The sequence below is a fragment of the Poecilia reticulata genome, linkage group LG4 (genome assembly GCF_000633615.1).
Source record: "Poecilia reticulata strain Guanapo linkage group LG4, Guppy_female_1.0+MT, whole genome shotgun sequence".
In the NCBI taxonomy this organism is placed as follows: Eukaryota; Metazoa; Chordata; class Actinopteri; order Cyprinodontiformes; family Poeciliidae; genus Poecilia; species Poecilia reticulata.
In genome coordinates, this window is record NC_024334.1 from 16,679,921 (window position 1) to 16,697,056 (window position 17,136).

Consider the following 17,136-nt stretch of genomic DNA (forward strand, 5'->3'; position numbering starts at 1 on the left):
CAACAGGGAAGCTGGTCAGAGACATAAAGATAACTGTTCAAAATAACAAATATTTATCCCATGCAAATTTTATTTTCAGACATCACCTGCTTGTTTGTGTAATGTACTTTTTTTCCATCTATTTTTTTTCTTTTCTCTATATACAAAGATCAGTGAATACAACAAATAATTGTATTTTAGCCATTAATGTGACACTTCAGAACATACTGATGGAGCAAAAGTTGGATAGATTTTTTTCCATATAATGAATCAAAATCATATGTAAAAAAACTGCATTTTTATAAGGTTGCCTTTGTTTTGTATGGAAATTTATTTGATGTTGTGAATCATTAGATTAAAAAATTATACATTTGTGAGAGGGCAAATACTTTTATTATTGGAAACATCCCTGCAGGTTATGCTTTTACCAAGCAAATCAGATGAGCCAATCTTAAACAACTTAACTATTTAAGTTTAATTAGATTTAGTAGAACCCAACATTTTAACATGGGTGCAAACTTTGAGACCTCTTGAAATGTATCTTGGTGTGCCAGCAGTTATTTACTTTCCGATTCTCAAATTGGTTTCTGTTTTTGTTTCCTAGTATTTAGATAGTTTCCTCCTGTTACATCCATAAAAGTTCGTTTTATCTATATTAAATCGCCATCTCTCTCCTCTCTATTACACATGACGTCATTTTATTTTCATGGCTGTCAATCGTTTGAAAATGCGCATGCGCGTGGGCCCGCCTAAACACTCCCCCCTAGCGTCACGGAGCAGGCGGTGCAGCAACAGCGGCTCGTACTCATCACGAAGACTCGAAGCTGGAAAATCGCCGCCCCATTCCGTCGAGCATCTTCACCAACCGAGCACCGAAGTCCTGTCATTCTGTCCTCCGGCGTCCGTAGTCGGCCCCCCTCGTCCTCCTCCTCAAAATGTCCGTGGGTAATGACTTTGGGAACCCTCTAAGAAAATTCAAACTCGTCTTCCTCGGGGAGCAGAGCGGTAAGAAATGCTTTTATTCACGCCAGAAGAAGTTCGTGCTCGGTTGTTTGTCAAGTGAACTCGCTGCACCTGCTGTTCCGACGGCAAGTTGACGGACATTTAGCTAGCTGCCGTGGCCGCGGGGCGTCTCTGTGGGGGCTAAGGGATGGGAGCCAGAGTAGGAGACGGACTTCAGCGGTGAAATATGTGCTTTCCAGTTTGTTAGAGAGTGAGTGTGTGGGAATTAGGGTGTCACTTTAATGGAAACACGCAGCAGTCTGAAGAGCAGCGTTGCCTGCTTGGTTGAAGTTTATAAAGGACTGGAGATGCGGTGATATCCGCCTCGGGTATATCAGTTAAATAACAACCCGGAGCACCATCACCAGTCATGGTTTGTAGAGTGAAGGGAGGCTGAAAACGGCGTGGGGTGTGACGCTGCTGTGGATGATACAAGTTGTTTTTCTTTTTTTTTTTACTGATTCCGATATTCCGGTGTGGAGACACACCCAGGTTGTCAGCGGCGGTGAGATAACTTGTATGGCTGCAACCTTTGTCCTTGGTATTGTTCCAGACTGACCAAGTTCGTATGTTTTTGACCGCTGACCCGCCTTCTGATGTACATGTTAGTGGATGAAGCGCATACCACTGAATGATGAGCAGCGTCACACCTTTTGCAACTCTCTCTCTCTCTGTCTCTCTCTCTCTGTCTCTCTCTCTCTCTGATTCATCCGTGTCTTTTCCTGAGCTCTGCACTCCATCCTGAGCTCTACATGCCCACACCCTCAGACAACCAACAGCGTCTCATTTTCTAAGGCAACTAAATAATTTTCCACAAGATTACACTTAAGCTGGGCAGGGACGCCAAATTCTAAATCTCCAGGTTTTAATTCAGCCTTTTAAACAGGGCACGTCTTTTTTTTTTTATTTTATTTTATTTTTTTATATGGTGTATTTCTGAGGTCTTGAGCAGCTAAATGAACCCCATTAGTCATGGCTCAGTGCTCAAGTCTTTTCTATTGATCGTACATTACAGCGGGGTCATGCATTTTTATTAAATAATTGTTCAATCTGTGGATTGTATATTATCTGAAGAGTAATACATTTGCCAGGCAGATTAATTATTACAGAACAGTGAACATTTCTTAACCTCTCTGCATGGAATAGACAGGCTGCTGGTACCAGAGAGATTTAGGTAATTATTTGTTTAATTAATGCAAGGCTGGCTAAATTAGTTATAATCTGGACTAGCATTATCCAACCCTGGTCCTCGAGGGACATCTTAGATTAGTTCCTTCTCCACCAGAGCTGAATTATTGACTGAACTACCTCCTCAGTATGTGATAAAGTTCTGCAGAGGTTGAGTAATGAAGCAATTATTTGATTCAGATGTGTGGAACTGTGAGAATTTGACATTTTCAGGACCCTGGCTCTTGAGAACTGAAGTTGGACACCTATATCGTGGAGTGTCAGTATTTATAGAGATATAATTTATGTTTTTCCTATTGTAAATTGGTTACGTAAGAGACTGGATGTCAGTCAGTCTCATATGTTGCAGATACATGCTTATTTATCTGCAACACTTTTCTCCCTTTTAGTAAATTCAGTCAAAATACCACAAAACATTTTTTGAATTTGGAATCCATAGAAGTAAAGTACTAGTAAAACGTTCCCAGTTTTTTTCAGTTTAAAGAGTTTTCTTTTGGCGGATAAGACCAATTTTTATTGGAATCAATAATTCTACTACGTTTTATTTCTTCAAATATTGGAGGTGGTTGAACTTTTTACATCTTGTCTTGCTACAAGCACAGACTTCAATATGCGGTATTTCATTGGAATCATAGACCAACACGGAGTAGTGAAAAGATGGTGTCAAAACTATTGGTTTTGAGTCAAAATGCTGTGTGTGGCAGAAATGCGTGGGGAAGCTGGTTAGGGTTGATGAGAATTATGATGGAGCTAAATAGAGGACAACAGCCAGAGCTGCAGTGGATTGTTTTACATAAACACATATTCAGAATGTCAGACAGCCTATTTAAAGTCCATATCTCAAGGGAGAAGGAGTGATTTTAAAAATGCTCTCCATCCAACCAAATTGAGCTTCTGCTCTTTTGCTACAATGGCTAAAATGTTTCAGTTCGGTCTCCTGCTGTGCAGAGCTGTTGGAGACAAAACCCAGAATACTTGCAGTTTTAACTGCTACAAAAGGTGGCGCTAGTCTTGATCCTGGTGCTAGTATCGATCCAAAAAGGCTGAATAAAAATGCATGCCATAATTCTTCAGTTTCTGTTTTGGTTTTATATTTTATAGTAAATGAGGGCGATATGGAGTTTTAACATGATATTTTGTGGTACTATTTTGATAATGATTATGCATCCAGTTTAGTATGTTGTAGGATCTGTGATGCTATGGGCTGGTTTCTCTTCCAAAGGACATGGGAACTTTGTTGGAATGTATGGCATGTTGAACTACCAGAACATTTAAAATAAAAATCTGGTGGCCATTGAATGGCCAAAAAAGTGCAGAGAGAACCCAGCACTGTGGATGATCTAAGATGATTGTGCCAAAGATCCCTCCTACTGCATGCTCCAACCCTTGTTAAATTTTGAGGAAGATCAAATGGTTTCTTCTGGCAAAATGGCTCATACAAAGTGTTAACAGGAGCAATGCCAAGTAGAAGACAACTGGACTTCTTTTATAACTTGGCTGTTTCCTTCCCTTTCAGCTCCACTCAAAAAAACCTTGTTTCCAGTACAGTGTGAGCTTTTTCTCTTTGACTTGGATTGTCCTCACCGAACCAATCAGCAAACACAAGGAGAAGTTACAGATAATGACTTTGTAGTCTGCCAGTAGTTTTAGCAATGGCAGCAGAGGAAGGGAATGCTCTTGAATGTTCTTGAATTAACATTAACAGCCATCTTGGTCAGATCAGAACTTCACTCTTTGAAGTGGAGGATGGTCAGGGAATTTCCAGTAAGATTCATAATGTTGAACAGGCACATTACGTACATCAAGGACAAACGTTAGCGACTGGGTAAAATTTAAAACCTCAACATGGTCCACACCTCCAGGAAGAAATCGTTTCTCAATAGCGCAGAGTCCAGATCTCTCTGCTATTGAGCCAATAGCGTAGGACAATGGACTGGTTCTTATCAGGCTGCTAAATTTTGTTTCTTGAAGACAATTCACCTCTCCTCCAAAATACACCCTTAGTCCTGAACATTGTTTGGACATTAATGTCACTGATGAGGCTGTTACTGGTCCGTTTAGCTCAGTGTTTGGGTGGTTGTATCTATTCACATATGTCTATGATGTTCCATGTAAGTTGGAACTGCTATAGACCTCCTCTTGAGAAGAGTCGGGGCTGCAGAGTTGGTGTTAGAAAGATGAAATCTGAAGTAGGCCTGTCACAATAAACAATAAATCAATTACTCGCATGATAAACTAAAAGAAACTCAATAATTTTCATTTGCTGGATTTATCGTTTTTCTCTCTTTACCAAAAACTGAGTAAAAAAAGTCGTCAGTTTTTTGCTTTGGTCTCAGCTGTTACTTTTTTGAAAGATAATTTTGTTTACAGAGATTTCATCATTTATTTCATTTGTTGTTTCTGTTGTTTTTTTCTTTATTTATTTTGGATATTTCAGTTGTCTTCCAAATCCAATCTTTAAATGTTCATTAGACTTTAAAGTTAATTGATCTTTGAGAATGTGTTGTTGCCTCAACACAAAACGATGGTCTCAAAACGACAATATTATCGTTTATCGCAATAAATTCTGAGACAATTTATCGTCCAGAAAAATTTCTTTGACAAGCCTAATCTGAAGTCACCTCCTCTGTTTAGTGCTCCATTTTTTATGTTAAACATTGATGGTTTCTTTCACTCGTCTCAAATCTGTCTTTCTTGTCCAAAGTGTTAACATTGCTGTCCTTAAATAAGTGTCATTTGTCCCTCTTCTGTATAGTGTTAACCAAGCAACAAATTAAGGAATTTAGGTGCAAAATATAAGTGAGAGTTGTTGCTTTTATATTCAACCAACTTGGAAAGCTTTCAGGATGACTGGAATTATGAAATTGTATGTGTGTGAAATAATAAAATAACTTGGTTCCATTTGTTGCAAACTGTATCCATGGACGTCCACCACCTACATCTTCTTTTGACCCTAATAAAGTAATCATGTTAAATCAACTTTGCACAGATGATGCTGTAATGATGTGAAAGGTGTTATCATGAGAAATTTTTCCATCAGGAAGTTCTGCACAAACACTTCCTGGCTAAAGGAACACAGGAAAGGTGTGTGTGTGTGTGTGTGTGTGTGTGTGTGTGTTTGTTTTTTTTAATGCGTTACATCTTGAACTCAACTCACTGAAGCAACTGGCTTCAGGAGATGTGGCCGCAATGTGCCGTTTCCTCACCAGTAAATTTATGATGAAAGGATGGCATAAATTGGTGTGTCAGCCTCTGAGAATGTGCAATGAAGTGTGTTCTATCTCACACCATATGTGTACTGTACTAAGAAAATAAAAAATAAAATTACAATAAAGTCATAGTATTACGACTTTATTCTCATAAATTATTTTTTGTCTTGTAGTATTAACTTTGTTCCCAAAGTATTATGACTTTATTCTTGTATTATTCTGACTTTTTTAAGACTTTATAGTTGGTGTTCAGGTATTAATCTTTCAATAACATAAAAGAGATATTTTAAAATTTCCTGTCAACTTTTAGCATCTTTTAACTCAAAAACATGACGGGGCGCTGGATGAATGACTGCTCTAGCGCCCAACCACCGGGCTTAGCAAGTTTTCTGGGGGAAACCTTGTACGAGTTTATTCTCATAATATTATGACTTAAGTCTCGCAATTTTATTGTATTTTTTCAGTATGGCTCTAATACTCCATTAGAGTATTGTAATTTTGGATCCATAAGAGAGAGTATTTTAAACTTATCTTTTAAGGAAATGTACTGAGAAGATTTTTTTTTATTTTAGCTAGTTCAACCTTTGGAGGTTTGCTTGGCTTCATAAGGTTGGCCTCATTCTACGTATATGGTCTAAAAATGGTTTGAGCGGTTGAACTCCAGAGGCTCATCCAGTGTGTGCACTGAAATCTCCCAGCCACCGGTGTTATCGGCGTGAGGAGACTGTTTGTCAACCCTCCAGACAGCGCCTCTCTGTGTCTCTCCGACATGTCTGCAGCTGGCGGGCGTGTATCCAGTCAGCTCTGCTCGTGTCATTTATTAAAACACACACACGTCAGGACTGGAGCGTGGTTTTGGGAACGGATGTGTGAGCGGATTGAAGAAAAAGCCTCCTGTTTTTTCCCTGTGAAGGGTTCTGGTTCAGCGATGCTGAAGTCTCTGAACGGAGCATCTATAAAGGGAAAGCTAGCACGATGTCCTGCTTTTTTTTTTTTTCCCTCATAGAAGAATGAGCTAACGTCAGAAAGAGAGGGGCTCTGGAGTAAGTAGGTGGAAGCAGGCAGAGTGTTAAATGAGCTGTCTGGAAGTCCTAACTCCTGCCTACTTCTCTGGTTGTTTCCTACTTTCCCTCTACAAAAACTTTAGGCTAAAGATTTTCCTCAACACGGCTAAAGAGGCTTTAAACAAGCTAATCGGCTGTTTCTCCACCCTGAATGCAAGCGACTAAGTCATTGTTGACACACACCTCCGATTACTGATCGAGCTTTCTGGGTAGCTGATATTGGCCTTTTTTTTGTTGTTTTTATTTTGTTTCCGTCCACCCGCCCCCCAACAGAAACACCAGCCGGTTGTTTGGATGTAATCTCCCTGCCTTCAAGCTTCATCTCTCTTTAGATAAACAGATGGAAAATAAATGTGTGGTGCGATGGATATATTGCTGTTGTGAGCTTCTGCTGCCTGAATCAAAATGCCATCTTCCATCTTTGACTGCACAAAGATTGCCATCGCACAAACACAAAGTGCAGGTTTCAAAATAGTGCTGACTCACCAGATTTGTAAGCTTCATAGCAGGCTTTAGCTTCTTGCTGCTAATGCATCAATCACTTTGTCTGCAGGAAGCAGCATTTCTGAGCAAAATGAAACTGAGTTTTGGTTTTCCTGGCCAGGGAGCTGCAAACCCATTTCCCTTACTAAGACTCTAAAAACCACAATTGCAAATACAATCAGTGCATATCAGCAGCACTCATCTACATGCACAGAAAATGCAAAATAATAAGTACGTGTGTATATAAATGTACTAAAACGCTGACTAGCTGTAATGTTAGCTTGTTGTAGGCAGCGACTTGTTTAATTCAAAGCATATCTGAAAAGTGCTTCTGGGACTTGGTTTAGTACAGTTGTTAAAATAATCAATATAATCTGTTTTAACAAAAGGAATTTTATTTGGGTCAAAATCAATACAAATGGACTAATTTTTATTTCCTCAAGTTGTCGCACAGCTTTATAATCAGCACTGTAGAAACACAGATATCCTGCCTCTTCTCTCTGCAGAGGTTCTGAGCAGACATGGCTCACTATCACAACAATAGCTGCATTTCCATTGACCGTGTAATTGCGCAGTTTGACCTTTCAAATATAAATTTTCTTAATGGAAACATGCCAATTCTGAAAAAAACTTATATTTTTTGATAAAATGTTTTGGCACTTGAAATTATTTTATTTATTTTTTTTGTCAAAACTGCATTGGAAATACTTTTGGCATCACACGAGTCACTTGATCGACGACAGGAAGTAGTTGGAGGATGACAGCGCAGCATGTTTAACGATTTGCCCCCTTAACAAACTTATTCTTTGTGTGGTTTTAATTTTAGTTTTTATTTAATAGAAACACTGCAATTGCAAAATTGTGTTCCTTTGACATTTGTGGAATATTAACAAATTTTTGTGCACATTTGCATTGGAAACGTCTTGTGAGCTACTCCTGAAAGATTAAAACTTTGGTGTTTCATTTGTTTGAAGACTGAACGCTGTTGCTAAAACAAACTCTTGCATGTATTCTGCAAATTTACTTGGAGTTGTGCTGTAAATAGATTTGGTAGAATTTAAGAGTAAAGGACTTAAAATTATTTGTGTACCTTACGTTGAAGACAAAGTCCAGCCTTTAACTTTTCTCAACCATCATTTAGTTGTCAAAAGATAACTGGGAGACTTTAACTTTACACCTAAGTGCAACTTCCCATCTTGTGTCTGTGTGTTTTTTATAGTATGGATTTCCAGTTTCCAGTGGAACATGTTTTCACACAGTGCAGCTAGAGATATCTTGTTTTATAGCTGTGACAGGCAGAGCTAGCCTAGTGCCACTGATTGAATGTTTGCCTCACTACTTTGAGAGTATTATTAAGGATGCACGTCTGAAAAGAAATGCCTCAGCATAAACTTTCAAATCCAGATTAAATGCAGTTGTTGATCTTCTGCCAGCTATATCAGATTTATCAAGTTATCACTTTAATCTGCCCTGTTTACTATGTGCCAGGCAGAGGAGGCTATATGTCATTTTTTTATCGCCTTTGAGGATCAGTGCACACAATGACGCATTTCATTTTCCCCAAAAGTTGGAACCGAGATCTGCAAATGACATTATAACTAGAGCGGCACAATATATTGCAAATGCATTGCATAATGGGATAAGTATTACACTTTCAATTTTCAAAGCAATATAAAGCAACCTGGAACAGTATCTTTTTCTTGCTGAATTAAATACTACACAAACATTTGTTGATGCATATAAAACGATTTAATAATGTGTTAAAGGGCAAACTGTACAAAATAAATTCCTAACCTTTTATTCAGGTCAGGACTGTATTGTGTACATTTGTTGATAAAATGATTATTTCATTGTTTCAAATGTCATTTGATATTTAAGAATAAACTTGGAACAACAGACAACTTGCCTCTTAAAGAGCTATAATTGTACACTACATGGCACACAATGCTGACTATAGCAGGAAAAAATAACAGTGAAATCAGCGCAACATACCCCATCCTGTAATACAGTAGATTCCTGTGAATTTTACACCCTTCATCCCAACATACAAGCTCTACAAATAAAATGGATATGCTCCATGAATGGTTCATGTTTTATGTAGACCCGTTTAAAACTGGTTTACAAGATTTAACATACACCACTAGATAAACAATGTGTACAGGTGTAATCATTTTTTCTGTGTTTAATTTTAAATCGGCAGTATTAAATAAAGTCAAACTTTTTTTTAAGCTTTACGCAATGTTATATTGTTATTCCCTCATCAAAAACATGCCTGTCTGAGAAATCCTTTAATTTCCCATTGCAATCATTCAGCTGTGCAAAACGCCTGGGTGGACGAAGCTCCTCCTCTCAGAGCAACCCTCCCCAACATCTCCCCTATTCAGCTCCTTCAGACTAGCCAGCAGCAATTGGTAAACACCTGGTGGAACTGCACATTGGCTCAGCTTATTATAGGAGTTACTTCTCAGAGCAACGCTGGTAAAAAATGTTGTTAAAGGGTTAATAGAGGAGAGATCTTGTGATGACTTCCTGAAGGCGGAGGTTGAGAAAGAGCAGGAGGTTTTAAAGAGATGGGCCCAATTTCAAGGTGTTAAGTTATGGAGTCAGTTTGACTCCATAACTTTTGATTGTGCTGTAAAATATCACTACACTTCTGGACATAATACTGTCCCTTTAAAAGTTACATTTGGCTTGAAAATCCTCACGGGAGAAAATGCACGAAGGTAAAAAAAATGCAACATTGCTTTGAGCAACACTGTGCTGACTACTTCAGGTAGTGTTTGCAACTTTTATCTACACGTAATAATTGCATTTTGAAATTAGTATATTTCATTGACTGAATATTTGAAGACATGCTGCACATTCCCCAGCTGTTTGCACAAACTTTCTAACTCAAATCACCATGAAGTACGCTGTGGTCTCCCTTCGTTTTTAATAAGGCTTGAATGCTAACCTACAACACATTTAAAACCACATTTCAACCGAGCAGTGGTCGTTCTATATTTATGCGGTACAATCAGAGTGACTGAGTCTTCACAGTCGAGCTCCGCCCATAATGAACACAATGTGGCTGCAGCCGAAGCAGTGATGTGTAAAAACGTCTGTTTCAGTTCTGCCTTCCTGTTATCCGATCAGAAAAGATTTCATAGGCAGGAAATGACAGCACAGGTTTGTAACAAGCACACTGTAAAAAAAAAACAGTTGCTCACTCTTCCTGACTCAGTTAAGTTGTATCAACTTTGTCAAGTTCAAAACATATAGTAAAAGCTATTGCTACAACTTCAATAAATTTGACCATGACTAGCAAATATATGAAACTAAAAATGATCAATTAAGAGAAATAAAAAAATAAATAAAATTGCCCTAACTTAAAATTTTTTACATTATAACATCAAGTTGACTTAGCATATTTTTCTTTTTTATAACTTGACTCATTTCTAAGTTAACTTTTTAATGTTCATTTTCTTCATTATGTCTAAATGAAAAACAGTTATCGACATTATTGTATTCAGGTCAGGAACATTTTCAGATATCATACATTAAAATGTTATAAATTTCCACCAAAAAACTGTTGATACTTAAGTGTCGCAACACTTTAAAATCTCTAGCTCTGGTTTTCAGTTGTCTAAATTACGAGCTGTAGAAGAGGATGCGGTTCTTGCATAACACGACACGTTTCAAAAGTAGAGAGACGGCAAATCCTATTTAAGCACAATGCCAGTTGCTCAAACAGAACAGCTCGGTGAATAAAATCCCTGCTGTGGAAGACGACTGTCATTCACCCAGCATGACGGCTGACACTTCACTGAGTTCAGCAGGTCTCCGTCCGTGTTTACCCTTTCCCCAGATGAGCCCTCCAGCCTCAGCCCAACCTTTGCAACATTCACGTTGCTCTCCTCCTTTTGTGTTTAAATTAGAACTCTTTTTGAATGTTTGCTAAAATAGATGACTGTAAAATACATTTGTCTCACCGAAACGAGAAGTCATTGGGCTGAACATTCATCTTTTCTGCTTTGCATAAAGGGGAGTGTTTTATCTCACTTTGTGGGCAAAGAAATGAATCACCAGCTGATGACTTGCAGAGAAACAGGTGGTGGAGATGCTGTGGGAGCGGTCTGATGCTACAAGTGCTCAAAAGTGATGTCCAAATTGATCAGAGATGGATATTTTTAGAAATATTTGTGTCTTTCTGCGCCCCCACCTCTGTTTAAAGCTCATCGTGTTTATTTTTGCTGTTTTTTTCCCCCACAACAAACAGGAAGTCCTTTGTCCTCTCAGATTTTTTAAAAATGTGTTTTTACATCTTCTGTGTTTTTGAATCATCCATAATCCCGTACAGTTCCTGTCCCGGACGTTACTTCAGCTCTGGGAGTTGAACCTCGTAGCAATTCGTCATTTCAAACGCAGCGGCTGCAGCGCTGCCTTTTGTGTTCTTGCAGATCTGCAGAAGGAAAGCTGAGGTTCACTGGGTGCAGTCTGCCTTGAGTCAGCATTTTCAACGGTTTTACCCTTAACCAGGTCTGCCGTGCATATTTCAAAGTTTAGATTATCCACTTTGATCTGCATCCCTGTCTGTCCATTGATCCTATTGTATGATGCACAATCTGTCATTCTGATGCTCTTGAGGATTTATTTTCTGTCTTCTTTTTTTTTTTTTTTTTTCTGGTCCCTGTTTGACAGAGAAAGATGGTAGCAACTCATCGGCTTTGCTAACTGAAAACACAAATTAGATCAAACAAGAATATCTTTGATAAGATGATTTTTTAAATCGTAATAGTTGTTATAAGCTGTGTACAAAAGGGAAAAAAAGGAGGAGGTCAGGCCATTCTGACCCAAACACTCATAGGCTCTTTATATTGATTCTGGCTCTGTAGTCGGGTCAAGTGGAAGGACCTGGAAGCCTCCGTTGGGACACCTTGACTTGCCTTGGTTCCAGTAAATACTAGGATTGAATGACATTAAGGTTGCTGCTGGTTTTCTCGCTGCCCCAGTATGAGAAAAGAGTGGAGTTGAATTTAAGTGTGAAAATCTTAACCCTGTTATTGCAAATGACGCATTGGTTATTATTTATTTGCACTTTGACTCTTTCTGACCTGAACTAGGAGATCCACTAAAGCAAGCCAAACAACGCTGACTTACAAATGAATTCTGTTTTTGATAATGTTAAAACGTTTCACAGTGAGCGCCTGCTGTGATGGCACCTCTCGTCCAAACATAAATGGTAAACGACCACTCATGGCAGGATTCACAGAAATACTTTCAGCGCTGATCTTGTATCGTTTTATATTATGGCTCTTAATCGTCTTAAACCTGTTAGAACAGGTCAAAGCTATTTAAAAACCTGAAACCAGCCACAAAAACAAATGAAATCAGTGCATTTCTGCTGAATCTTGCATTGATGCAACTCCTCCACTTCCTCTGTTACCTAAACTATTACAGTCGAGCCCAAGATGATTCATCTGCAGGCAGACTTTCTGTTGCTACTATTTCCATTCAGCCAAGACGTTTCTCTCTTAAGAAAATGAGGCTGACGCATCTTAAAAAGATAAAACGGTACTTTGTATTAGTATGTACCCAGGGTGGTACATATAATTCTTACAACTCACTTGTTTAAGAAAAGGTTAAATAAAGGCAGCACACCATCAATAATCTTCCTATGTGAAACACATCTTGAGAACAAAACATGTAAAATATCTCTAGTTAGAGATAGATCTGTAGGTGTAAACAATAAAAATAATACAGCAGATGATTTATGAATTGATGCATTTAACTGGCTGTGTCTGACCGCTATTTACCACCCTGCCTTTCAAGCTGGATTAACTTTAGCTAAATAAATGATGGCACAGTGTATAATCCATGTGCTGCTGTTTCCAAGGTTGTAATTACCAAACTTAAAATCTGGTAGACTTTTTAATTTTTTTTATACAATTATTGCTAGACGCAATTCTTAATCTATTTAAAGCATATAGATTATATTTAATCTTTAAGATGAGAGATGATTTGAAGTATTAATTACATTGCCTTGCCCTACTTATGGGGCAAAACAATATCTGTAATCTTCTTTCTTCATCCCATAATTGCTGGTTTAAACACATTGTACAAAGCAATTATATTTTTATATCCACTTTATTTTTAACTGGGGACATAAGTGCATCTGAAACCAGTCAGTCAGTGGAAGTAATGGAACAGGAACCTGCAAGAGTAGAAATGGACTAAGTGGGCTATTCTCTGAGAAGATGCTGTTTTTATTTCTCCACCCATCCAGCTGGCCGCTGCCTCGTCAGAATGAAATGAATCGAAACATTAAAAGGCATGTTGGTGTCTCCGCGGTGACACGGCAGACTTATGACTTTCATCTCTCCTCCCCAGGCAGGCACAAACGCCATGAATCACCTTTTTGTCACCGGGACTACTGGTATGTTGCTCTACTCCAGGTGTGTCTCTGAGCTGCTAAGTTTAGTGAAGTCACTTTGCTCGTTAGGCTGCGTAAAAGCTGAATTAGCTTTCTGACTTCCTCGTGCGTGCGTGCGTGCGTGTATGCGTGCGTGCGTGCGTGCGTGCCCAGGGAACCCATCCCATGTCGAGTATGAAAGCACGCTCATCCATAATTCAGAGGTATTGGTAAATGGATGCATCCTGTTAAGGTTTCACATCGCATCTTTTCTATCGGTGGAATTTTAGGTGTTGCTGTTCTGATTGGTCAGTGTGGAAATACTTGATTGAATGAAAAAGAAAAGGATTCTTTTTGTTTGCTTTTTGGTGTTTGAGAAGTCTTAATGCTGATTTTTAGTTAGTGATGTCTCCAGGCAACAGGGGTGGGAAGTATTATGGCCTCAAAATTACATCAGTATTTAAAAAACCAAAATTATGTTAAATTTATATAGCAGAATAAATATTTGTCCTGTTATGCTGGACATTTCTCTGTTTATGCTCTCAAACTAAATCAGGTCTTGATTTTAAATTAGCACTGCAAATATTAGAAAAATAAAGTTTATATTAACAGTTTCTGTAGTTATCCTCCTCCTGTCTGATTGGATCACCAAGCGAGAGGTCTTAAAACTCAGAGAGCATACCCAGTAAATGTGCTTTCAAGCACAGAAGCATTTTATTATATCTTTTTAAATGTGTGTATAATTTGTTGAGATGGAATTTAACTTACTTGGATGCCATCTGCTCTTGGCACCCTTCTGTTAGGTTACCGTGTGCCAGCAGCTGCTAGTGGGCATAAACAAGTCCAGAGATGTGACATTTAATAAATCCAAATCCTTCACTGGTTTTTGCGCTCTCTTGTCACTGTGAATAACTGCTGAAACCACTTACTTTTCTCTGTCCTCTCCTTCATTGATAAATATTAGATACCTGCCTGCCTGCACTGTGCTAGCTCTCATGCTGTTGTCATGCCAAGAATGCCATGCTCCGGTATTTTTATCCATCTCCTTGTGAGTGGGAGCTCGGCCCAGGCAAAAAGCCCTGCCATTCTCTGATTGGCTGCCAAACACTCAAGGGGATTCCAGGATTTCACCTACCAAGTGACCAGCAGTGGATTTACCTGGCTTTTGGGAACACAGCTTGAGGGCTGAATGGATAATTCCATGTATTATTCAGCAAATATGGCGAGTATGAAGGATGTCATCCTCATAACCAACAATTTGTAAGCTGCTATGTTCTAATATTACCTTCAGTACATATAGATATGGGCGTTTAGTTAATAAAAATCAGGTGGTATATTGATTTTAATTGAGCCCACTGCTCCCAATGTTAAAAACAGGGAAAATTACAATCCTTATTGTTTTACTGCTTTAGCTTTTTTTTTTTTTATCAAGTTTATTTGTGTAGCAAATTTCAGTGATGAGGCAGTTCAAAGTGCTTCACATCATAAAAACATTATACACTCATCAGTTATGAAACAAGCAATAAACTTTACATTCCATCGTCAAGCAGATTGACCTGACATGTTGATTAATTAGTTAATTACAGTAACTGCTAATCAAAAACGGCTCTAAACAGGTGAATACCACCTGAAACTCAGTGTTTCAGCAATTTTTCATTTTTCAGAAGTTTGTTCCTCTTAAATAGTTCAGATCATCAAGTACATCACCAAAAGCTACCCCAACCACCTGGTCCTATGTTTAAAAAAGAAAAAAAGAAACCTAATGATAGGTTGTATCACCCTTGACAGATTATCTGTGTTATATTTCACTGTAACATAGTAACATTTCTAACAAATATATGAGCCTATTTTTTTATAGTAGTTACATACTGCTGCTTTAAGTGTAACAAAAAAATGAATCAAAAGCAGAAGAAATCAGTGAGGTGCAATAAGTTTCCCACAGCGCTGCAGTTGATTGAATGTCCCTCATCTTTAAATATGAAAGACTCTGAATGCTGTCTGCAGTCTCACTGACAGGGTTCGTCCGGCTGCAACATTGTTAAAGTTGAAATGTGCTGTTCACTCTCCAAAAGTGTCTAAAATGAAACCAAATTGAATGCAGCCAACCCCCGCTGAGCAGACTGGCCCTCCATCTACTGAACCGATGAGTCACACTGTGCACCTCTGCACATAATTAAATGGATCCAACATGCTGTGCAGCACAATCTGTGTTTATTCCTCCTTAATTGCATTATTCCTAAATTATTTTCGTAATGAAAAGAAGCCAAAGTCCTGCTTAGACAGTGGAATTCATTTGCTGTTTGTGTTTATTGAAGCTCTGGTCAGCTTTTTCAAGCACGTTTTTATCTTGATACCAAAAACAAAGGGTTAGCAGTGCTGCAGTCTAAATACGTAATTTGTAGTATTGACTTAATAGGCCTCAAAGTGTTTAAATAATTAAAGTGAACTCCATTAAATACACTTATTATCCCCTGTGATAATATCTAAAAGGGATTTCTTCTTATCTCAACCACATTTATTTTTTTCTTCCTTGTACTGTAGCTGTTGAGATGAGAGCCCTAAACTATCTAATTTTGTGCTCTCATTGTTCACAAATAGCAGTGCAATAACCTAAAGCAAGCTGAACTGTGCAGGGACTGTAATGTGCCGTAAAATTGCATTTTGAGCTCTTAGAAGACGTCTTGATGAGGTGTCTGCTGACTGCTCGGCGGACTCTTGGTTTAAAAAAAGCAGGTTGTCCCACAGCGGGGCCCCAGTTTTCTCTGGTAATTGGCCCTCATGTTGCCAGCTCAGTCTGAAAAGTCTTTGAAGGATCGCACCAAGACGAGACTTTATTAGAACTAAAGATGTAACTGGAAACACTCTGCTCAGGAATCTGCTGTATCTGGTTTGCCAATTATTAGGATGTCTGCATAGTTATCAATTTTACTCTGTGTTTTTGTTCTAAATGAACAGGGTGAGCAGATGTGGTTCTTATGTTTATTCCTGTGCTGTTAAGGGACATGCACATCAAAGGTACTAAAAAGATGAAGTTTTGATTAGGAATGAGCAGATGAGTTTTGTGGCTGATTTTATTTATTTTTTCTTTCAAATTAATTTTTTGTTTGTAAAACTTTGACCTACCAATACTGATTTTAGCTTATTTCTCTTAAAGGGGCGGTATTATGTAATATATATATATATATATATATATATATATATATATATTTTTTTTTTTAGATGTACATCATGGTATGTTATTCCCTCATAAAAACAAACCTGGAGTGTCGTTTTGTTTCTTTCTTGCATGTTTGAGAAATCCTTTAATCTCCATGGCAACCATTCAGCTGTGCAAAATGCCTGGGAGGACCTAGCCCCACCTTCCAGGATGAAACTCCTCTCTGAGCTGCAGGTTTCAAGCTTCTGAGCTTCTGCCTCACCTAGCAGCTCTCCCCTTGCAACTCCTCCACTCAGCTCCTTCAGACTAGCCAGCAGCAATTTGCAAACATCTAGTGGGACTGTGTATTTGCTGAGTTCATTATAGGAGCTACTTCTCAGTGAAATGCTGGAAAAAATTTTATTAAACGGTTAATAGAGGAGCCATGTTGTGATGTCTTTTTGAAGGTGGAGTTTCAGAAATCTGTCCATGTGTGTAAAGTCTAGTTGACCTTTACTTTAACTCTGACATTTCCAAAAGCTTGCAAACTTTTAAAAATCTTGTCCACAACTGGGGTTGAAGCTCAAAACAAAAACACTAAAACAACTTAAATTTGAGTCCTAGTTTTTGATTTGCAGCATCCATGCTAATAAATGTTGTCGTGACTTGGTAAAACTTTCATTT

The 17,136-nt window shown here is 38.3% G+C and overlaps 1 protein-coding gene across 2 annotated transcripts in view; it reads left to right on the forward strand.

Annotated features, from left to right (window-relative positions):
- The first annotated feature begins 741 nt into the window (after positions 1–741).
- The window catches only part of rab6ba (RAB6B, member RAS oncogene family a), a 56,023-nt gene continuing 39,628 nt past the window's right edge, over positions 742–17,136 (forward strand). The window contains exon 1 of one of the 2 annotated variants that reach the window (XM_008407691.2): positions 742–984. In XM_008407691.2, the coding sequence (XP_008405913.1) occupies positions 915–984 (70 nt within the window). In that variant the 5' untranslated portion in view covers positions 742–914. The remainder of the gene's footprint in view (positions 985–17,136) is intronic. The other variant, XM_008407693.2, reaches the window with a different exon arrangement.